The 23,764-nt window shown below is 43.9% G+C and overlaps 1 protein-coding gene across 1 annotated transcript; it reads left to right on the forward strand.

Moving 5' to 3' along the window:
• Positions 1-430: 430 nt before the first annotated feature.
• cd247 (CD247 molecule) lies at positions 431-22,030 on the forward strand. Its single transcript, XM_056301429.1, has 8 exons — positions 431-582; positions 17,107-17,204; positions 17,629-17,670; positions 18,066-18,131; positions 18,993-19,022; positions 19,116-19,169; positions 19,507-19,536; positions 19,930-22,030. Exons 1-8 carry the CDS (start codon positions 525-527, stop codon positions 19,993-19,995), a joined length of 444 nt encoding a protein of 147 aa, XP_056157404.1. The 5' UTR covers positions 431-524; the 3' UTR covers positions 19,996-22,030.
• Positions 22,031-23,764: the final 1,734 nt, after the last annotated feature.

Below are 23,764 nucleotides of genomic sequence, written 5' to 3' on the forward strand. Positions count from 1 at the left end.
TTTATCCAGAAACCCTCTCTCTTGCATTAAAATTCATAACATAATCATTTTCGTTTTTCCACTATGGTGAGTTATTGCTCACACCGAAAATTTGTTCCGATCACTTATACGCCTACTGTTTGGAAACCTGACCTCTCTGATGTGGACACGCAGAAAGGCAGACGGGCAGACAGAAAACATGATGAATGGTAGTGTTTCTGTCTTCATATGCTCTGAACATCTGTGTGTGTGTGAAATTATGATAAATTATATCAGAAGAATGTGTGGGTGCATGTGTGAGTGTTCATACATTACTTATTGTGTGTGTGTGTGTGTGTGTGTGTGTGTGTGTGTGTGCGCGCGCGTGCGTACGTGCATGTGAGTATGAGCGAGAGAGTCACCTGGTTCGGAAGTGCCTCACCACTTCCTGCCCCCAGCAGAGAGGGGGAGAGAGAACGAGAGACAGAGACAGACAAACAGAGAGAGACAGCCAGCCGACCAGCCAGGTTTAACCGATTGGTTCTGGACGACTGGTTCGTTGGGACATGGACCTTAAGAAGACAGCGGGCCTGTTGGCTCTGATCTCACTGTTTCCTCCTGCAGGTAAGAAGACCTCACCGACAACCACACAACACCAATAGTTTATAAACTTTACCTCTAAACTTTTGCTCCAATGCAAACATTGCTTTATGAAGTGTTTTTAATTAACGTGTTCATTATAAAAATTGTCGATGGAGCAAAGAACCTCCCTGCAAATGAAGAACGAGACACTAATCATGCTTTTGGTACAAAAAAGGGAACTTTCTCTAACTATTTGATGGAAAGTAAAATATCAAAACAGAATATTTCTTTATGCAAGGACAATAGTTGACTAATTTTGACAATTATTTTCACTCATTAGATTCTATAGGTAATAATAGTATTAACCATATGAATGATTAAAGTGACCCCCCCCAAAACAAAATGGATGAACAAAATTTTGGGGGGTAAAACTTTTTAAAATTCAGATCAGATAAGATGAAATTACCCAGCAACGCTATTTAAAAAAAAAAAATTTGTGCTGTGTTCTTGCTTGTTCGCTGTGCTCTGATCTTCCTGTGTTTCATATGTGGAAAACCGAAGCAGTAGAAAAGCAATAATATGGAGCGACAAACACAGATGTGGCAGTTGAAGAATGACAGTATATGAACGTTATGGCTCGTTCTCATTCCTCTTTGTGACGGCTGAACAGAAACACTTCAGACGAGAGTTTCCTTGATTCAGATTGTTCTTTTTTTTTCCTTCTTCATCTCAGCCGTGTGTTTGAAGTCGCATCTATTTGACGGGGGCTCTCTCTGAACGCATCTTACAGTTCATTGCAGCCTGTACGGATGTGGCCTCTGCCAATTTCTTGCACAATTTCAACTTCCTATCCATGATATATTTGTTAAAAGTTGGATGCCATTGGTCATATTGAATGTTATCTTCAATTTGTCTATTAGTGACTGCAGAGGGGGTATTCGGTTTCTGAGCAGAAACAACTTTGCCATCTACACGAGAACAACACGTGGGGTTTCGGTGAATGTCAAACCCAAATGAATGGCGCTGAATGTGAATTTTGGTGATAGCAGAAGTTGTTATGGCGTGTACGTTACGCCATACATACCACCATTGTGTCAGTGTGATTGCATGATTCTTGGTGCAGTGTGATGCAGAGCGGTAGAACATGGACTCCATCTCTCAGCCAGGTCGCCATCTGTGATGAGGGTGGAAAAGGCGGAGGGAAAATAGTTCATGAAACGAAGAGAGGCAGTGGTGGGTTTGAGCTGAAGGCAGAGAGGAGCAAGGCATCCCAGAATGTGGCCCAGGTGTTCAGACACAGATACACACTGCAGCTCCTCCACACATCTGTTACACTACGGAAGCCCAGAGGAGACAAGTAACAACATCGTTTTCTCCATTGTAATGATATGACACACACACACACACACACACACACACACACACACACACACACACACACACACACACACACACACACCTAAAATGCTGCACTCATGTTACGGGCAAGCACACTGATAGCCGAGCTACTTAAGTCAACTAAATGCTAATATATACAAAGCTATATAATAGATATTTAAGAAAACAGCTCATATAAACGAGTTTGGGTCTTAAAACGATGCTATCAATTGGGGGGTGTTCATAAATAAGGACCGCTTACACGTGGATTAATTAAATTGAAGCAGATCACTTTGAAAGGAATCAAGAAAGATTTGATTGCATACTCAGGAGTCAATAATGATGCTCAGTCCATTCATTTGCTGATGATTTGGATAACATGTCTCTTGAAGACAGGATTATATCATGAATCTCCCACGTACCGGAAACTTGGAATACTCAAAAGACTCGAAATTTTGATTCACTGAGATGCTATGATTCCAAGCTACTTAATCAGCAGAAAGAATTGAACCGCCCATCGCGACTACCTATTCAAAATATTCCTTGGTCACGTGGGATATTTCCCTCGGTCCTGTCAAGCGGTGGTGAATATTTCTCGGTTTGCCAGTCAAAATACGCTTTCATACTTTAATAGACTTAAGTAGTGTACTGTAAAGAGGAGCCGTGACGACTTCGATCCGTGTTACTGACAATATACGTATACAATATGACAGGGCCAAGGGAAATATCATCCCATGTGACCAATTAATATTTTATTCATTGATTTATTCGTTTCGATTCTTTCTGCCGATGCAGTAAATCGGAATCAAAGCGTCTCAGTGAATCAAACTTTTGAGCCTTCTGAGTATTTATAAAGTTTCCGATACGTGGGAGAGTTATGATATAATCTTGCATTCAAGAGACATATTTTTTTAACAGACTGAGCGACAAGTTGGTTTTTGCTGTTGGTTGCTGGTGCGGGGATTTCTGGGACGTCGATGAGCAAAGTGGTGTGCTTAGAGCAGGGGTGGGCAATCTTATCCAGAGAGGGCCGGTGTGGGTGAAGGTTTTTGTTCCAACCAAGCAGTTAAACACCTGTGTCTCCTAATCAAGTTCCCCAGCAAAGACTCTACTGGTTGATTAGTGGGATCAGGTGTGTAACTGCTTGGTTGGAGCAAAAGCCTTCACCCACACCAGCCCTTTCTGGATAAGATTGCCCACCCCTGGCACAGAGGCTGTGGGGCCTCTCAGTCATTTTCAGTTGCCTTATATGGCGGTCGTTTGGGCGAGACAGCCTACCTGTGATTGGCAGAGAGTTAGGGAGGATGTTTGTGTTGTCGTTCTTGTTAGTTCTGGGGAGCGGAGTTAGATGATAAGCGAGTTGGGAGCGCAGAGAACGCGCGGCAAAGCGGATAGGTTTTGTTGTTTTGGCCTTGGCTACGGCCGTTGATAGAGTACTCACGAAACCAGCCGACGTCTCGTAAGCCTTCTTATTGAAGGACGCCACAATATTATAGTAAGTAGCATGTTATAGTAGCAAGGTAGTTACTATGTTTCTATATTACTATATTTATTATATATTTTTGTAGGGTTTTCATTACGTCACATCTAGAAGACTTTAACATCCCTGTAATGCCCTCGGGACCTCCCGCAATAACGAACGTCTCCATGACGTCCCGGGGACGTCTAGAAGACTTTCCTGTAATGTCCTCGGGACGTTCACAATAACGTCCCTGTGACGTTTCGGAGACGTCTAGAGGACTTCCCTAACGTCCCTGGAATGTCCTCCCCGTCATGTCACGGGGACGTCTAGAGCAGTGTTTCTCAACCGGGGGTCCGCGGACCCCCAGGTGGTCCGTGGTGTAATTGCAAGGGGTCCGTGAAAATAAAATATCTTTACAAAAAAGATCCTATGACATTTATAGAAATAGGATTATTTTACTCAAATGTGACTGAGACCTTTATCTACCTAAACTATAAAGGGTAACAGGACTTTTTTCTCTAATTACATCTGTTTCACACGTGTGATTTATTGTATTTTAATAAGAGATCTCGCTCCCGTTTGCATTGTTAAAAGTTACTGCATAAAAATTCTGTTGTTACATATATCTGAAAGTTACTGAATACATATTCTGTTTTGTTACATACATCTGAAAGTTACTGAATACATATTCTGTTTTGTTACATATATCTGAAAGTTACTGAATACATATTCTGTTTTGTTACATATATCTGAAAGTTACTGCATAAGAATTCTGTTTTGTTAACTATATCTAAGTTACAACTGAAAGCTCTTATTTTTGCCCCAAAGAGTGAATAAATGCTATAATGCAATTTAAAATGCAGTTTCTACTGTTTCTATCAAATTTCAACCCCCCTCCCCCAAGATCAGGTGGAGGGGTCCTCAGGGTAGATCAAAAATACGCAGGGGGTCCAGGACCCCAAAAAGGTTGAGAACCACTGGTCTAGAGGACTTCCCTAACGTCCCTGGAATGTCCAGCGTCCCCGTGACGTAATGAAAACCCTACACAATGACATTTACCGGACGTTCGGAGAGGACCTTTAGGGGACGTGCTGGGGACGTTTTTTTGTTTGCTGGGTAGTTGCCTGTATGTTGTATTTCTGTCTACCCTATTCATGTGCAAATTGTAAAACCAATGAAATGTTGGCTTTACTCAACATTGTTGACCCAGCCGTACATTAAACTGCGTCAAGTGGAACCACTTGACAAAACATTCTTAAGTAAATCCAACATTTCGTTTTTTCGAGTGTTGACGACTGTCTTGTGCTTTGGATAAAAGCGTCTGCAACATATGTAAAATGTAAACGAGCTGAGTCGGGTTTAACGTAGTCTGAACACAGACAGTGATTTGACCGGGGCAGCGGTGAGGATAAACAGGGGTCTCTGGGTTTTTACACCTCTGTGATGGCAAATATCCACCCTTCTGAGGCACCTGTGAGTTAAATACTGGGTTCATAAGATGCTCACAGTCTCTCTCTCTCTCTCTCTCTCTCTCTCTCTCTCTCTCTCTCTCTCTCTCTCTCTCTCTCTCTCTCTGTTCAGAACTAGACATATGATTATATGGTTTACTATGTTTGACTGAGCTCATGAAATTATATTACTCAGAGGCCACATTTAGAGTCCCGCGTGTAAACTATACGGGTGGGGACGGGCTCTCCATCAAAAGCCGTACTGTTCAACACATGGTGTCTATTATAAATGTACTTTTATGAGGATTATCTCTGGGGCGCCGCTCGTAGCATTTAGCCAGACACTCAGTTTCTAAAGAGATGAGTGACACTCCGGGAGGAGAGAGACAAGAGGCGAGTCAGCAAACAGATAAAAGCCCAGTATCACGCCAAAGCGTGTAATACACCCGCTGGTCCAACGTGTAGGTGTCAAGGTTTGCCTCGCTCAGGCGTGAAAAGTCCACGCGTGTATGAAGGTGCAGTGCCAGCAGGGGGCGATGATTAACTCAATGCCAGCAGCTCCCCACAGAGGAAAAGCATACAGCATTTTCCAAAATCCCTAACCCTAACCCATCCCTAACCTGCCTTCACCTCTTAATCATCGCCCCCTGCTGGCACTGCACCTTCATACGCGCGTGTACTTTTCACGCCTGAGCGAGGCAAACCGTGACACTGAAACGCTGCACCGGCGGGCGTATCGCACACTTTGGCGAGATACCGGGTTTGGGATAAAATAACGTTCACCCCGGACTAAAAGATTTGTTGCGCGGTTATGACTGTATGATGAAGAATCTCTCATGGGTGCGGTGATTGAAAACCATTAAAAAAAAAAGTTTATTCCTTCTATCGCCGCTCCCTTACCTCATTCACGCTCCACGTCGCTCGACCAACGCTGTTCTCCGTCGCTGCCGGCTCCGAGTCAACCGTGCGCATGCGCGACTCGCATGTAGGGTTCATTCGGTGTCAAAACCAAAACATTATTAGCATTATTCCCGTGGCCGAGCTATGTTTTCTCACTGTTGTTTTATGGGTGCAAGTCAATCAGCGGAGCAGCCATTCGCCTTCGCTCGTTTGATATCAGGAAAACCGTGACGGTTAAACACATCTGAAGTCTTTTCATAAGGGCTTTGAAACTATGATAGCCTGATCTCTGTCATTTCATGTCAGACTTGGTCGCTTTCTTGCGAGGGTCCGCCAAGGAGGCTGCACATCCGCAGACTGACAGGCAACATGTTTTTATTAGCTATATTTTTTTAGCTTGAGTGCTGTATATTGAAAACTTTTTCCCCCCATATTTCCCATTCAGCTGACTTGGGCAATGTGCAAAGATCTTATAATGGCAGGAAAAACTGTTTAGTTTTTTTTCTGTACGTGTGTGTGTGTGTGTGTGTGTGTGTGTGTGTGTGTGTGTGTGTGTGTGTTTATCTGTCCACTGCTAATCTTTCAAACTACTGGGCCTCTCAGCCTAATAATTTTTGTGCACAGTTGTGACTGTATGACTCTCGGTTGCAGTGATTCAAAACCTTTGAAAAACCTGTTTTATACCACAATTGGATGCTAATTCCTCAGCTGATTTCTTTTTTTTTTTGCCCAAGTTCAAGCACCGGAGAAGGGGAGATATGCCTGGTGGAGACCTGCACTCTACTGATTGCACTCTTACAGTATTTGGATTATGTAGTAACTTGTGTAACAAACGAGATCCACTTACCCGTATGTTCAAGATACTACAGATTAACATCCCGCTTCAACTCTCTATGTCTGGTGTTTTCTGTCATCCTCAGCATCAGAATAACAGAAGTGTATTTAAGGAGACAGGCGAGAATTCAGATTTGGAGCCCCACAGAAACTGAATACCAGATTAGCTCAGCTTTTAACTTTATATCCTGTGTTGAATGTAAGGGTGAGGAAGTTGTCTCGTGAGTCTCAGAAGAACATGAAATGTTGAGACGGACTGTTTTAAAATCCTCGCCCTCCTCAAATAAGTTTTTTTTCCCTACTATATTTCCTGTTGTAGCATTTTAAATGAATCCGCTGCAGTGATTTCGTAACAGTGGCAGTGAAGTGACAGGGTGGAAATTTGATGATATTTCCGATAAAGTGGTTCTATGAAAGAATTAATGTAAACACAGCGCACACCCTCCTTCATCTCTTCCCAGCGAGCACAAACATCGAGATGATCCACTGACATCAACACATAACCACCTGCAACGTCACTGTCCCAAACTGCCAAAAACTATTTAAAACTTCATAGTTTCCTTACACCACATGTACTAAAAAGCATAAAAAACCCAAACATTTACTAGAAAGGCAGAGTTCAACCCAGGCTTATTCTATCATCGCTTTCACGTTTGCCACCAAATGCCCTCCTCTTCCTCATCTTCATTTGCCTTTTGTAAGCGATGTAGGTTAACAAGCAAAAGCAATACACACTCAGTGCTGTAAAGAGAGAGAAAACGTCATGTAAACACGTGCATGGGTTGGTAGTTTGCAATATTGAGAGCCCCGTAACAAAAGTTTAAGGCAAGTTTGTGCATTAGTGATAAAGTAGTACAGCTGTTGCAATGCACCGAGGCGGCGCCGTGCAGTCTGCCGGTAGAGCGATGCGATGCGTGACGTCACATAGACTCAGTGCTGACAAACTCCACTGGCGTCACTCTTCAGTTCATTCATTCATTCATTATCCAAATCGCTTATCCTGCTGTCAGGGTCGCGGGGATGCTGGAGCCTCAATTCAGCAGAGACAAAGTGCATAAAGCCCAAATCAGCTTCCACAGACAAGATGGTGGAAAGTGACTGGGAAGGCAGCCAGCTAACAGTGTCCTTTAAAAAACTCTGGATGGGGTGTCCGGGTAGCATAGCGGTCTATTCTGTTGCCTACAAACACAGGGATCGCCAGTTTGAATCCCTGTGTTACCTCCAGGTCAGCCAGGTCTCTTTAAACCGTTTCTCCTAAGAGGAGAGTCAAAAAACTGCTCAAACCACCTCATTGGTGGGAGCCATATGGCCTGTCGGCAGATTTCAGAGACACCAGATCGGCAAACAGAAAAGTTGGCTGGCTGAAGGCCGAGCCGTCTCAGCTCCGCTTTGAGCAGAGATGGAAAATAACAAAGTACAACTACTCTCATCTCAGTACATGAGTAAATTCATAGTACTTGTACTTTACCTCAGGTTGGTTTATAATAAAATATTCTAGTTGGCTGAGCGATGAGTAAGTGTGACTTAAGTCAAGTGTTGGTGAAACTGCATGTTTTTGCATAAAGTAAATGTGGCTGGTTTGTCCGGGTTGTTTCCGGTGTCAGCTAGAGGATATTTAATGTTTTTAGTTTGTAGTCATCAAAAGAAAAAAAAACAATTTCTAAGAAAATCGTGAGTTGTTTTCTTCATCAGTACATTCACCTGTACTACAGTAAATGATCAGTAAAGCAGCAGTACTTTTACTTCACCAGGGCTCATTAGTACTGTGTGTTTACCGCTAAGCTGCTAAGCTAAACGGGGCCTCAATCCTTTGTTTTTTAAACCTGGCTTGGTCGGGCGTCCCTACAGACACAACTGGCCGTGTCTGCAGGTGAGAAGCCGGATGTGGGAATGTGTTCTGGTCGCTACACCAGTGCCTTCTCTGCTCGGTGGGGGCGCCTGTTCAGGGGGGAAGGGGAACTGAAGGGAATAGTGTGATCCTCCCATGCGCTACGTCCCCCTGGTGAAACTCCTCACTGTCAGGTGAAAAGAAGCGGCTGGCGACTCCACATGTATCGGAAGAGGCATGTGGTAGTCTGCAGCCCTCCCCGGATCGGCAAAGGGGATGGAGCAGCGACCGAGATGGCTGGGAAGAGTGGGGTAATTGGCCTAATACAATTGGGGAGAAAAGGGGGGGGGGTAAACAAGCGACAAACAAAAACAAAACAGAAAAACCAGTTTGCTGCATTCTCATCCAGATGTTGAGCATTTTTAAGCTGAAAACCCCCCAAAATAATTCAATTTGGGTTTCTAATTAGTTAGTTATGTAGTTAGTTAGTTATCTAGTTGATTGAATAATCTGTCTATCTGCAGGGCTGTCATCTAAAACACAAAACAGAGACACAAGGAGGGGTTAAAAGGATTTAAAGATGACACGTTTTCATCTGTCTTGATCTTCCAGTGTTCCCTCCAGCACCACAACCTTTCCAGCTCAAACGAGCATACTTTTTTTTTTTTGGTAACATTTGGGAAAATTTAGTTTTGCCACATCCATTCAGCGTCTAATATTTGCTACTACAAAATTCCCCTTAAAATGAAAAGACAGCCATAGACGTCCATGTACTGACGGTGTTTTCCATTGAGTTTAGCTTGATGGACGCCACTGAACGGTTTCAGACTTTTCCATAAACAAACACATCATCTTCATGGACGTCTGTCTGCATAACAAAAGCTTTTTTCTGCTAAAAATGAAACCGGGGGAAGCCTTTACGTGTAAATTCGTCATCGAGCGATAAGGCCTTTCGAAGACCAGCCAGACATGTTTTCATCCCTCGCTACGTGCAGCGCTTTAACACGCAGCCCTCCAAACCAGACACCATCTTGTTAAAGTTTCTCACCCATGACTTATTTTAAACTGTCATCAATGCCTGTAATGTCCTTTTGTAAGTCTTTATGAAACATGTCTGTATTGTCTTTTCATAATTAGTAGCACATAACTTCTGATAAAATAAGCCACGTATTGCAAAAGGACTTTCTCGTCTTCACATGCCAGATTATTAATTTAAGTTTACACAGGGAAGATAGCTCATAGTTCCTTTTTTCTAGATTAAAGACGTATTTGGTGCGTTTTTCACCTCGCTGTAGTCTAGTCACTTCCTCCCGGGCCTGACGGAGGCACCTCGTGACTGGTCCTCCCAAACGTTGTCCAAATCAAGTTGTAAAGACGACACTTCTCTCACTTCTTCTCCACACAAGCTCACTTCCTCTGGCAGTCTTGCTATTTTAGTAATTATTTGGGATTCTCTTCCCCTGTTTGCTCTTTTTTTTTCATTGACAGACATTCAAAAAACACACAATGACTCGTAGAGGAAACACAAGCCAGATAACGTAACACACAATATTTCCATTATCAAAACAAATGTAGACAGAATACTATAAAATAGGGGGTGGGGGGTCTACAAAAGGTACACATATAAGTGTATAAATAAAAATAATTTCTAAATCGCTGGGCAGAGAAGAAGCAAAAGGCTTAAACCATGGGGACAGAAATCAAATCAATAAACGGGATATGGCCCCATAAATTTTTCTTGCTATTTTGTTAGAGTACGCTCTTTTAAGAGAGGCGAAAAATAACTTGAAATCATTTATAAACCAAACAAAAGAGGGCTTATTATTTCTCCATTTACTACAATGGATATGACATTTACCCATAAGAATAATGTCATATCAGAAATAGACGAGTTTAGGTTATATATGTAAAGAAAATATGAGAAATGTCAAAGAAAGGAATGTCACTTGCCTTAAGTGATATCCAGTTTGTTTTTTTGTAAATCGGCCCAAAATCTTTTAGACGCGGCAATAGAAGAACATGTGCGCTAAAGTTTCATCTGGTGAATTAAAGAATGTGCAAGGATCCGCTTCAAATTCAAACTTGTGTTGAGAAAATCTGCAGTGCGACCGTGCGTGAGCTCAAGGTGAATTCATTTGTGTGCATGTGTGTATATATTATGATACATGTATATATTGTGATGCATGGGCACACAGGTCTGAATGTGTATGTGCATGTGTATTTCGCAAGTGTGCATGTTTGTATATGTAAGTGTACATGACTTATGCGACTGTGCGTGAACTCAAAGGGAGTTCATGTGTGTGCATGCACGTATATATTGTTATGCATGTGCGCACAGATCTGAATGTGTATGTGCATGTGTAGAAAAGCGCTATATAAATGTAATGATTATAATTATTATTATTAAGTAATTGTGCGTGTTTGTGGACATGTACGAATTTGGGTGTGGCATGCCTTTATAGCAGTTTGCATAAATACTTCTGTCCGCATGTATGTACACGTAACTCTTTGGAGTTCAGTGTCTGTAAGATATACGTACAAGCATGTTTTTATGTGTGTACATATATATATACATATATATATAAGTGTGTGTATATATATATATATATATATATATGAATTATTAATGTGTGTGTGTGCATGAGTGTAGCATATGATGTATAAGAAACAGTTCTGCATTCTTCATCAGATTAAATTTAATCACCCAGCCGCCCACCCTTAACCACACACACACACACACACACACACACACACACACACACACACGTAGTGTTGTGAGTCATGTTCTGAGGATTTCCTGCGTGACATTATCGCACCCTGACACTATGAGGGTATCTAGAAGTTAATCTGTGGACGTTTTACTGTTGGATCCTAAATAACCTCAGTGTAAGAAATACTTGTTGGTGTGAAAACTGTGTTGTAGAAAGCGACTATTTCCCCTGTAAATTTGTATGTTAGTATTGCCTCTTATATTATCGCTCATATGATAATAATAATAATAATAATAGTAATAATCCATCCATTATCCAAACCGCTTATCCTACTCAGGGTCACGGGTTTGTATAGCGCTTCTCATCAGGGCACACATACATCATATAACCTGTCATATTCTTTTCAGTTTCAATTTATCATACAACATGAGGTACGTATTTATTTTATTTTCCAACTGCATAACCACCAGATTACTGTTTGTACACATTCACTGTATGTACATGAAATGTGTAGACACATTAGCGTATCTAGTTCTTGCACGAATACTTATTTACATAGAAATCACACCATGATATTGAATAAATGAGCATCTGTGAATACACAGAAGCAAACAGGAGAGATCACTGACAACAGACACCAATTAACGGATGGTTCGCCATGCATTATGGGAATTATTAGCAAGTAAATTAAAACGTTGTTAAATATCACAGTTACAAAGCACTGCTGTGTTGCTGCAAAGCCCACTGAGGCAGGTTTGTAATTTGTGACAATGAGCTATGCAAATAAAATTGACTTGACGTCACATAGGCATATAACAGATGCACTTCTTCGTTTCTATGAAAAATATTTGCAGACTTAGCCCAGCTCAGAGCAGTGATGCAAACTTAGCAAATTTTTTGCTAGATTTAGCAACTTTTTCAGACTACCCACTTGTTTTTGTGTTTTCGTTTTGTTCTTTTTCCAAAAAGCTGCAAGCAACAAATTTAGCTGCTTTTAAAATGTATTTGGAACTTTTAGCAACTTTTGACAAGTGACTCAAATGCTAAAATGCACGCAGTCAAATAAAAATAAAAAATATCTGATCGCTAAAAAATGCATGTCTATATTTTACAAATCAGAATATGCTACAAGCAACGAACAAATCAAAAATAATGTTGCCGGTTATTTTCTTGCCCGGTGCGGGATTCGATACGGGGTGTACCGCACCACAAGGCGACATCGCTAACCGCTCGGCTAAAGGGTCAAACCCGTTAGCTAGGGACTAACGTGTCTTATTAGTAGTTTACAATAGCAAATTTCAAATCATATTTTTTCGCCCAGACGGCCGCTCAATTTGAGCAGCGTCATTGTGTATCGTACGTGGCGACGCGCTTTTACGTCGTCACGCGATGACGTCATCGCGCAATGACGTGGCGACGCGCTTTTACGTCGTCGCGCGGTGACGTCATGTCGACAACAAATCGACCCGTGTGCGGCAACTTTTGCCCCTGAGAAGTAGTTGGCAACAGCGGCCCAGGCACATCTCTGTCCGCTCGGATTGCGTTAGTTCGAATCCGAGCCGCTGAACTACGACTTCGGTTCGAAGTTAAGTAGAAACACGAGAAACCTCTCTTTCTCCCCCTGTGACCACGGGAAGTCCCGGTGGTCTGGAGCCGCTTTAGTGCAGGAGGCAGTCTGAGCAGCTGGGCGTCTCTGCCAGCTCATATGAAAAAAAAAACCACAGCGAGAGACGGAGGAACCGGACCGCTGACACAGCGGAGTTCACACGCTGCGGCTCTCAGGAGTTCCTCGCACCCGACGGCAGAGACGCGTCTTCACAAAGCTCCGGTCCAGCAGGTGTCAGCTCTGACGCCAGTGGAATGTAGCGCGTGAGCTGCTTTTTTTTTTTTAAAAATTCAACTTTTAAGAAGAAGAAGAAGAAACCCCGCCATATTTGTTAGCCCCCCCCCCCGCCATTTTTGTTGCAACGGCTATTCGGCGTATTCGCGTTTTGCATTTTCTCCACAATATGCTGTTCTTTAGCTCAGTGGTTCTCCACCTTTTTGGGGTCCTGGACCCCCTGCGTATTTTTGATCTACCCTGAGGACCCCTCCACCTGATCTTGGGGGAGGGGGTTGGAATCTGATAGAAACAGTAGAAACTGCATTTTAAATTGCATTATAGCATTTATTCACTCTTTGGGGCAGAAATACGAGCTTTCAGTTGTAACTTAGATATAGTTAACAAAACAGAATTCTTATGCAGTAACTTTCAGATATATGTAACAAAACAGAATTCTTATGCAGTAACTTTCAGATATATGTAACAAAACAGAATTCTTATGCAGTAACTTTCAGATATATGTAACAAAACAGAATATGTATTCAGTAACTTTCAGATATATGTAACAAAACAGAATTCTTATGCAGTAACTTTCAGATATATGTAACAAAACAGAATATGTATTCAGTAACTTTCAGATATATGTAACAAAACAGAATATGTATTCAGTAACTTTCAGATAGATGTAACAACAGCATTTTTATGCAGTAACTTTTAACAATGCAAACGGGAGCGAGATCTCTTATTAAAATACAATAAATCACACGTGTGAAACAGATGTAATTAGAGAAAAAAGTCCTGTTACCCTTTATAGTTTAGGTAGATAAAGTTCTCAGTCACATTTGAGTAAAACAATCCTATTTCTATAAATGTCATAGGATCTTTTTTTTTAAGATATTTTATTTTCACGGACCCCTTGCAATTACACCACGGACCACTAGGGGTCCGCGGACCCCCGGTTGAGAAACACTGCTTTAACTGATGCTGGTGGGGTCCGCCATACCTGTCAAGTATTCCACGGTAACGGCGCCCGCGTGGGACGCGCATAAAATCCTCCGAAGAAGAAAAACAAGACGACGAAGAAGAAGCGCGAGAAGGAGGAGGAGCTTGCATGCCGAATATGGGAGCGCTAGCGATAGGCACCAAAACGAAACTCAAACTCTTATTGGCTCTGTTCGTAACCAGTCCCCTGACTTGCGGTTCCTACTGCAGAGGTCATACCAGTTCCCTGTTGGTCGGCGTGCGCTATTGACCTATCAGCAAACGGATGAAAAGTTTGAAGTTGTACATATCAAGTTGTACAACTCGGAACTTTTCACCCGTTTGCTGGCAGGTGCAGGTGAAAGTCTGTCGACAATCCTGTGCGCGTCGTTGACATTTAGCCGTGGTCAGTCTTGCACGCGTCGCGAAAAATGTGCCATTGTCACTATTACGCGCCAACAAACAGGAAACTGGTATGACCGTTGCAGTCGAAACCGGAAGTCAGTGGACTAAAGTTATGCGGAGTCGATTAAGTCCCTGAAATTAAAACGTGCTAAAGCTTTCTGTGGATTACTAGAAAACGAGCCGACTACCGTAATATCTTAAAAGCTAACAATCGTTTGGTCGTCCTTATTTGCGGCGTATTTACGTTACTGTTTCACGTTTTACTCTGCTTGGTTTTTTTATGCCCTTTTTTTGTATGTTTGTGTGCATGTTTTACATCTCGTGGTGTCTGTTCATTGTCTTCTAGACTGCAGTGTTTCTCAACCGGGGGGGTCCGCGGACCCCTAGTGGTTGGTGGTGTAATTGCAAGGGGTCAGTGAAAATAAAATATCTTTAAAAAAAGATCCTGTGACATTTATAGAAATAGGATTATTTTACTCAAATGTGACTGAGACCTTTATCTACCTAAACTATAAAGGGTAACGGGACTTTTTTCTCTAATTACATCTGTTTCACAAGTGTAATTTATTGTATTTTAATAAGAGATCTCGCTCCCGTTTGCATTGTTAAAAGTTACTGCATAAAAATTCTGTTGTTACATCTATCTGAAAGTTACTGAATACATATTCTGTTTTGTTACATATATCTGAAAGTTACTGAATACATATTCTGTGTTGTTACATATATCTGAAAGTTACTGCATAAGAATTCTGTTTTGTTAACTATATCTAAGTTACAACTGAAAGCTCTTATTTTTGCCCCAAAGAGTGAATAAATGCTATAATGCAATTTAAAATGCAGTTTCTACTGTTTCCATCAAATTGCAACCCCCTCCCCCAAGATCAGGTGGAGGGGTCCTCAGGGTAGATCAAAAATACGCAGGGGGTCCAGGACCCCAAAAAGGTTGCGAACCACTGCCCTAGAGGACGAAAAGTTTACAATTGTAATGTTTGCCTTGTGAATAATAGAAAAAAGGGGGAAGCTAAACATCCAACTATTGATCGGGTTTAATTCAATACTTTGCACGGCTTGCAAGCTTGCTCAGCATTACCGTGGCTGGCATTGCGTCAGCCCTGCGGATTTTGATGTGCGTGTGTGTTTTTTTTGTTTGGTTTTTTTTTTGAGCCGCAGTTACCCAGAAGCCTCGTCTCTGGGTCTCGACACAGAGACGTTGACGTGCACCTGCGTGGAAACGTGTCGACCTTGATTTCTCGCCAAACGTTACAGCAGCTGATCTCAGCAACTAGTTCACGCCTCTCTGTCTCCCAGTGTGTCACTCAGTTGGCTGGTTTAACCAGCAGCCGCTGTAGTTATCGGCTGTTGGAAGTTAAACCTGCAGATTCGTAAGTGTCATAAGCCCACAAGTGGAAACAGACCTGCTGTTTACAAATAATGGGAAAAAAATGAGCAACAAGTAACAAACGTTCTGCAGGATGGATGGATGGAGTCGATATTGCATAACGCATAAACTCGTGATGGGTCTTGCGGACCGACCTGAGTTTTCCCCCAAAACTGACTAATTCATGTAATTTTAACCCAAAGATGATTGAAACCCCCCCCCCCCCACCACCACCACCAAATACGCATGCACACACAGGGACCACAAGAGAGGGGAGGGAGACGAACCAAACTGTTGAGTGAGGGAGAGAGAACGAGGGAGCACAAGCGAAGGTGTGAGTGTGAGAGAGAGCAGGCAGGGGAGAGAGAGTTTCTGTTTTTATGTGCGTCTTTGTGTGTATGTGTTCATGCATATTTCACATGGTGAATGTAGTAATGATAAGGTTTATTATGATGGATGATTTAGTGGAAATTAAGTCATGTCAAGAAGGCCTTTGGTGCTTAGACTCAACGGGGGGATCTTTTAATCGAGGGGCATCAGCTCTGACCAGCATCATAATAAATCCCCCCCCCCCTCCCGCAGTCCGGACACCGGTGGTGGTGGTGGCTGATGACTTCTGCTGAGATGATGAGCATCAGTAAGATGATAGGCTAACCATGCAGGTGTGTCGCTGTGCTAGTGGATAGATGAGAACACAGGCGCCACAGTAGAAGTGAGCCGCAGGGTTTTATTGTGTTATCCTGACTCACTGCCCTGACATCAACTGACAGCCCCAGACGATGACCGCAACGGAAATTATGAGTGAGCATGCATGAGAGATGAGAATGACAGGATGAAACAAAGAATATAACTACAGTCCTATGCATGCAAAAGATAGCCTTCCTGACTGAACTTTATCCAATGTTTCCATGCGTTGAAACACCAAGGGCGGTCTGACAGGAGGCAGGCTAAGCTAACTGCTAGCCCATGCAGACCGGCAGTTCCGATAACACCGAGGGCGGTCTGGCAGCAGCCTCGCCTAGCGTTGACTGTGTTTTTAATGTCGTCGTGTGGAGTGCGGGGCGGTGTGTCAAAGGTGTCTGGCTGGGAGAGCTAGCATTGGATTGGCTGGGGGAGCTTGGTCTACTGCATCCGGTGGGCCCAGGGACCACTGCCCTGCCTGGAGAGGATGTGGAAGTGGGGCAGGCTAAGCTAACTGCTAGCCCATGCAGACCGGCAGTTTTGACAATCGTCCTGGCGTTCGCTGTCTTGCATAGTGACTTTTTTTTTGATTTGTTGGATATGTGTGTTTTTGTAGTTTATTGACCATGATAAACATTAAGTTGAAATACTGATCATAGCTCACGCAACTATGTACATTAACCGGTCTATAAAGTGGCATGATAGTCGTTGTGACCTTTGACCCTGGTGACCCTTCTAGATGCCGTCCACGTGTATGACCCCAAGCTGTGTTACATGCTGGACGGTTTGCTGGCTCTGTACTGCTTCATCATAACCGCCCTCTTCATCAAGGAGAAGGTCAGTCTACATCCCATATATGAACTACCCCACTTCTCTCTTTCACTTTTTTTTTTCAATTTCATCAACTGTCCTTTTACTAGTATTGCTGTCTGATGATATTTCCGGATTTTTTTTAATCTTTTATAATTATGCAATACAGAATAGCAGTTCTGCTATTATCACTCCTAAACACCCTCCCCTCCCAGTTTGATGTTTGAGGGGGGCTTGGCGAACCCAAATTTATGAGATCTGTGGACGTTTTGGTCATTGGCATGAGCCTGACAGATGATCACCATGCTTGTTAGTGAAGCACTGTGTCAGCACGATGAGGAGACGGCGTCTCCCTCTGCAGTACTGTATGCTCCATTAAGCTTCATGTAGTACATTATGGTAGTCCACTGTGTATTTCAAGGAAATTTCATCTCATTGTGTTTCCCTGCAGTACTTCACCACTAAAGCGATGCCAGATGAAAGCCTATATACTGTGAGTACCTACCCGATTGAGGTCAAATCCCATTTACTAGTTTCTGTTACTATTCTATCAGTCAGCGAGATGTTTAGAAGAGAACAGGACCGCCACGTGATGGCTGTGACCACTACGAAGGACTGGTGGTCATTTCCGTCACTGTTAATAGACCTTTTTAATACACCATTGTTTGACCAGAGATACCCCAGAATTCTTCAACAAAGAGACACACACACACACACACACACAAAATCATTCTGTGATGAATATCAGTTAAAATCTTCACTGTTTAAATTTACCACGACTTCTTTATAGTGTTATATTTGTACATTTGTTTGTGTGTTTTCTCTGTTTAAGTTCTAATAGATGCCATTTATGACAGATAAATTGTATGTGTGTGTATTTGTGTTTAGGATCTTAAGGGCCAGTCTTCTGGAGGTTATGCCCCGCTGGCAAAAAGAGACCCTGAAAGAGGAAGGGTTAGTAGCTCTGTGTATGTGTGTCTGTGTGTGTGTCTGTGTATGCATGCGTGTACCTGTGTGTTTGTCATTTATGCATTCAATATTACAGAATGAGGGCGTTCAGGTAGCATGGCAGTCTATTCCGTTGCCTTCCAACACGGGGATCGCCGGTTTGAATCCCCGTGTTACCTCCGGCTTGGTCGGGCATCCCTACAGACACAATTGGCCGTGTCTGCTGGTGGGAAGCTGGATGTGGGCTGGTTGCTGCACTAGCGCCTCTTCTGGTCGGTCAGGGCGCCTGTTGGGGGGGGGGACTGGGGGGAATAGCATGCTCCTCCCACGCGTTACGTCCCCCTGGTGAAACTCCTCACTGTCAGGTGAAAAGAAGCGGCTCAATACTCCATATGTGTCGGAGGAGGCATGTGGTAGTCTGCAGCACTCCCCCGGGGTCGGCAGAGGGGGTGGAGCAGCTACCGGGACGACTCGGAAGTGTGGGGTAATTGGCCGGATACAATTAGGGAGAAAAGGGGGGGGGTTTATCAAATGAGGAATCAGTTGATTTTCCCACCATCTGTTTTGCATTTAACCATCAAGGAAAATTTGTCTGCAAGTTTTTTTTTCTGTGTTTTTGTGTAGTTTTTAGTTTATTAGCTAACTGTGCTACATGCTAACCACTTATAAGTGTAGCCTAGCTTCACGTTAGCTCTAAAAGCTTACATTAGCTCACAGTTACAGCCAGATGTGCAAATAACAGCTGCATAGGAGTTACATTTGAACCAGTATTCTCACTGGAGAAAGACAAGAAGTCTTTACAGTGAGGATGATGATGGTGATGTTTTATTTTGTTCTCATCTTTCTGACGTTGGTTTACTTTAACAGAACCGCAGAGGAACTGATGACATCTATACAGTAAGATGCACACCATCATACACACACACACACACACACACACACATCCATATTTGACAGAATAACATAAATGAATCTCCATTCTTCTTCTAGGACCTGAAGAAGACAACGGATGGAGAATATAAAGAACTTCCTGTCAAAAGAGAGGTGAGGGTTTTTGATCCTTGTCTGATTGTGTTCATCTCTGAGAGAACGGAGACGTTAAGAAAACCTCTTTCAAACAATGGGAACCATTCCGGTAGCAAGACATTTAATTTCTGTCAGTTTTAGAGACGCTGACCTTTGACCTTCCTGTGAAAAATAGACAGGGGTGGGAAGAAAATCCGATGTTTTGTGTTTCTGAAAGTGCGTACTGGTGTGCAACCAGCAGCAGTTTCTTGTGGCTTGCTTGACAAATGTTTTGCCAGGCAACATGTTTTTAACAAGGCATTTAACTTTTTCTGTGTGGTAATGTGTTCTGACTGGTGTTTCCTTTTTCGTGTAGCGCCACAGAAAGAATGAGCAGGTGTATCAGGTGAGTGGAGCCAAACTGATGCGACGCAATACACTCCATCTACAGTTTATCAATCACTCAATCAATCAACCCATCAATCAATCAATCAATCTGGGTTTCCACCTGTTTCATAAGCTGGTGTTTGCTATTGACTGTGTGTGTGTGTGTGTGTGTGTGTGTGTGTGTGGTGGGGTGGTGCAGTAATTGGATAACGTAACTTCCTATTGCGCCCCCTGGTGGCACAGTTGCTCTGCACTCTAACCAATCACTTCTGATGGAGGGAGCTTAATAAGCACAATTACTGCACCTGCCTCCACCCACATTGCCTTTAATGCTCATTCCGGATTCTGCATGAGAACTGACTTTAGTTTAGTAGAAGAGATAGTTACATCACTTCCTGTCCATTGTTTTCAGGGTCTGAGCTCTGTCACCAAGGATACCTACGATTCCCTCCAGATGCAGCCTCTCCCTCCTCGCTAACGCCACGCAACTCCGTCCAACAGTCTCGTTCCTGAACGCAACTCCCACTTCTCATACTGGTTCCCATGACGACCTGAAAGGAATACACCCACCTCCTGTCAAATAAACCCCACGGAAAACTCTTGATCAGTGCCAGTTTCACATGATCGCGGCAGTAGTTCTTCATGTGCGGTATGGTGGATGTTAACACTGTACTGTCTTGCCAACAGCGTAAGTCGATTATTTGTTAAAAGTTGGTGTATTCCTCTTTAGAAGAAAAGGCTTATCAGCCCCAGGTCCCCCCCAAGAGTCCCAACTCTAAATTATCATTATCATTATCACTGTTCATTTTTTCTCCACGTTGTTATTTTGTCAACTAAGAACTCAAGTTGTCTGTTTAAGTACTGTCATTTGTTTTATTCTTATGGAGTTCGGGTGCCGAGTAGGTTTTCATGTGTTAACAATTAGCCTTGGTGGGACGCTCAGCTTTAACACACAAGGACATGAACACAACTAAGAACATCCAACATTTAAATCTACACACACACACACACACACACATATATATATATATATATATATATATATATAGAAAGTTTCCCTCTAAAAGTGAAAGTATCTGTGCACATAAGATTACAGAAATATATTTTCAGCCGAACGAACATTTCCCTGTAATGCTGTCATAGGATGAAGCAACTCATGTTTTTTTTATTGTACAGAGCAATCAGTGATCTTTTTTGACACATTGGACAGCTCATTTGTACGACGTAGCTTGTCAACACACACACACGCACTCTGTCACCCTATACTTGTGGGAACCCCCCATTGACTACATTCATTACCTAGCCCTTAACCCTAACCCTGACCATCATAACAACATGCCTAAACTTAACCCTTATCCTAACTTTAACCTAATCCTAATCCTAACCTTAACCCTAAACCCAAGTCCTAACCCTGACATACACCCTTTTCCTCATGGGGACCCATAAAATATCCCCACGAGGTAGGTGGTTTCAGGTTTTTCCAATCCTAATGAAGATATTTGGTCCCCATTAGGGTAGAAACCTCCTCCTTTTTTTGGAGGAGGTTTCTACCCTAGGGTTAGGGTTAGGGCGCCTGCCTTTGGAGGTTTACCGGGCACAGCCAACTGGGAGGAGACCCCGGGGTAGACCCAGAACTCGCTGGAGGGACTACATGTTCAGTCTGGCCTGGAAACGCCTTGGGATCCCCCAGGAGGAGCTGGAGGGCGTTGCTGCGGGGAGGGACGTCTGGAGTGCCCAATTTAGCTTGTTGCCACCGCGACCCGACCTGATGAGATGAGATGAGATAGGGTAGAAACACACACACACACACACACACAGTTAAACATTCACAGAATTGCCTCTAATTTGAAGTGTTTCTACGCTGTCAAGGTGAACAAGTAGCAAGTCATCAGCAGCGTTGCCTCTCAGTGCTGCCATGAAAGGTTTTCAGTTTTAATGGCAGAGCTTTTAGTAGTGATGAAAAAATACCACTTTTCCCTCAGTTTGATATATATATATATAATCTCAGTTATTCCATGTGTTGTTGTATAGTAATGTAATAACGGAGTTTAAAGGTTGTGATCCTGTCTGGGTGTCTGTGAACCTGAGCCGCCTGTCACCTTTCAGTCACAGACACGCCGCTGTTCACCAAGTCACCAGCTAAACCTGCTCGTGTCTTTTCTACTGTACACTTTCAAGCATAGAGTATCACTGGTGTGGGGCGTCCGGGTAGCGTGGCGGTCTATTCCGTTGCCTACCAACACGGGGGAAGGCGGTTCGAATCCCACCGTGTTACCTCCGGCTCGGTCGGGCGTCTGTACAGACACAATTGGGCCGTGTCCGCGGGTGGGGAGCCGGATGTGAGTATGTGTCCCGGTCGCTGCACTAGCGCCTCCTCTGATCGGTCCGGGCGCCTGTTCAGGGGGGTGAGTGAAACGGTGGTAATATGCTACGTCCCCTGGTGAAACTCCTCACTGTCAGGTGAAAAGAAGTGGCTGGCGACTCCACGTGTATCGGAGAAGTCCTCTCCGGGTCGGCAGAGGGGGGGGGGGGCAGCGACCGGGATGGCTCGGGAAGAGTGGGATAATTGGCCGGATACAACTGGGGAGACAAAGGGAGGGGGGGGGGGATCCACACAAAAAAAGGGGGGGGGAATCACTAGTTGTTTTTTTTTTAATATACAGCATCGTAGTAAACCCTGTTCTCCTTGGATCTGTTTTGTTGTTGCGATTTATTTTTTGTGTCGTCCTGTTTCCATTTCCCTCTGACATAGTTGAGCATAACTGTACATATATCTACCTGACTGCAGTGTTTGAAGTGTTTTTCCATGAGAATAAAACGTTGATGACAATGGAGCTATTTCAGTGTTCTCATTTACTTAACTACATCCATCCATTATCCAAACCGCTTATCCTGCTTGGGCTCGCAGGGTGCCGGGGCCTATCCCAGCAGTCACTGGCAGGTGGGGAGACACCCCGGCCAGGCCGCCAGGCCATCACAGGGCCCACACATTCATACCCGGGGACAACTTAGTACGGCTGAGTCACCTGACCTACATGTCTTTGGACTGGGGGAGGAAACCCACGCAGACACAGGGGGACCATGCAAACGCCGCACAGAGGGCGACCCGGGACGACCCCCAAGGTTGGACTGCCCCCGGTGCTCGAACCCAGGACCTTCCCACTGTGAGGCGACCGCGCTAACCGCTGCGCCGTCGTTAGTCGCGTTTTTCTGAAAGTGCAGATTAAACGTGTGATGAGCGTGGAACAAATTAGAACAACGTTCATCCGGTAGGAAGCTGCGATTAACAGCTGCGATTACTTCGATTAATCCAAATAAAACCCAACAGCTGACAGTAAGTTTAGCTCGGGCTTCTCTCTGAAATCTCTCTGAAATGTCTCTGAAATCTCTCTGAAAGGTGCTAGATTTCAAAAAAATTAATATAGCGGCAAACCGCTATTTGCTGTGTAAAGAGATAGTGGAGCAATGGCATCCTGAGCAGAGGATGACGTCACCTGTGTGTGTCGGAATCCGACTGACCCAGCCACTGAGTGCCGGCCCCGAACCCGGATAAACGGGGAGGGTTGCATCAGGAAGGGCATCCGGCATAAAATCTTCGCCAACTCGAATATGCGGCTCATGAATCGGATTTCCATACCGGATCGGTCGAGGCCCGGTTTACCAACGACCGCCACTGGTACTGTTGGCCAGCAGGGTGCCGGTGGAAACTGCTACCGTTGGGCGAAGGAGAAGGTGAGGGGGAAGGCATGTCCAGAGGCTGCAGGAGAGGAGGGTGGAGGTGAGAGTCAGAACTTTGAATGTTGGTACTATGACTGGTAGAGGGAGAGAGCTGGCTGATATGACGGAGAGAAGGAAGGTAGATATACGGTGCGCGCAAGAGACCAGGTGGAAGGGGAGAAAGGCCAGGAGCATCAGACGTGGGTTCAGACTCTTCTACCAGGGTGCGAATGGGAGGAGAAATGGGGCAGGGGCGATTCTGAAGGGGGTGTGTCAAGAGTGTATTTGGAGGTGAAGAGAGTGTCGGACGGAGTGATGAGCATGAAGCAGGACATCCAAGGAATGATGATAAATGTTGTCCGTGCATATGCCCCGCGAGTTGGGCGTGAGATGGATGAGAAAGAAGAGTTCTGGAGTGAGCTGGGTGAAGTGGTGGAGAGGGTACCCAAGGAGGAGAGAGTGGTGATTGGAGCGGACTTCTATGGGCGTGTTGGTGAAGGGAAAGGAGGTGATGAGGAGGTGATGGGTAG

The sequence above is a fragment of the Lampris incognitus genome, chromosome 21, assembly GCF_029633865.1.
Source record: "Lampris incognitus isolate fLamInc1 chromosome 21, fLamInc1.hap2, whole genome shotgun sequence".
NCBI classification, from domain to species: Eukaryota; Metazoa; Chordata; class Actinopteri; order Lampriformes; family Lampridae; genus Lampris; species Lampris incognitus.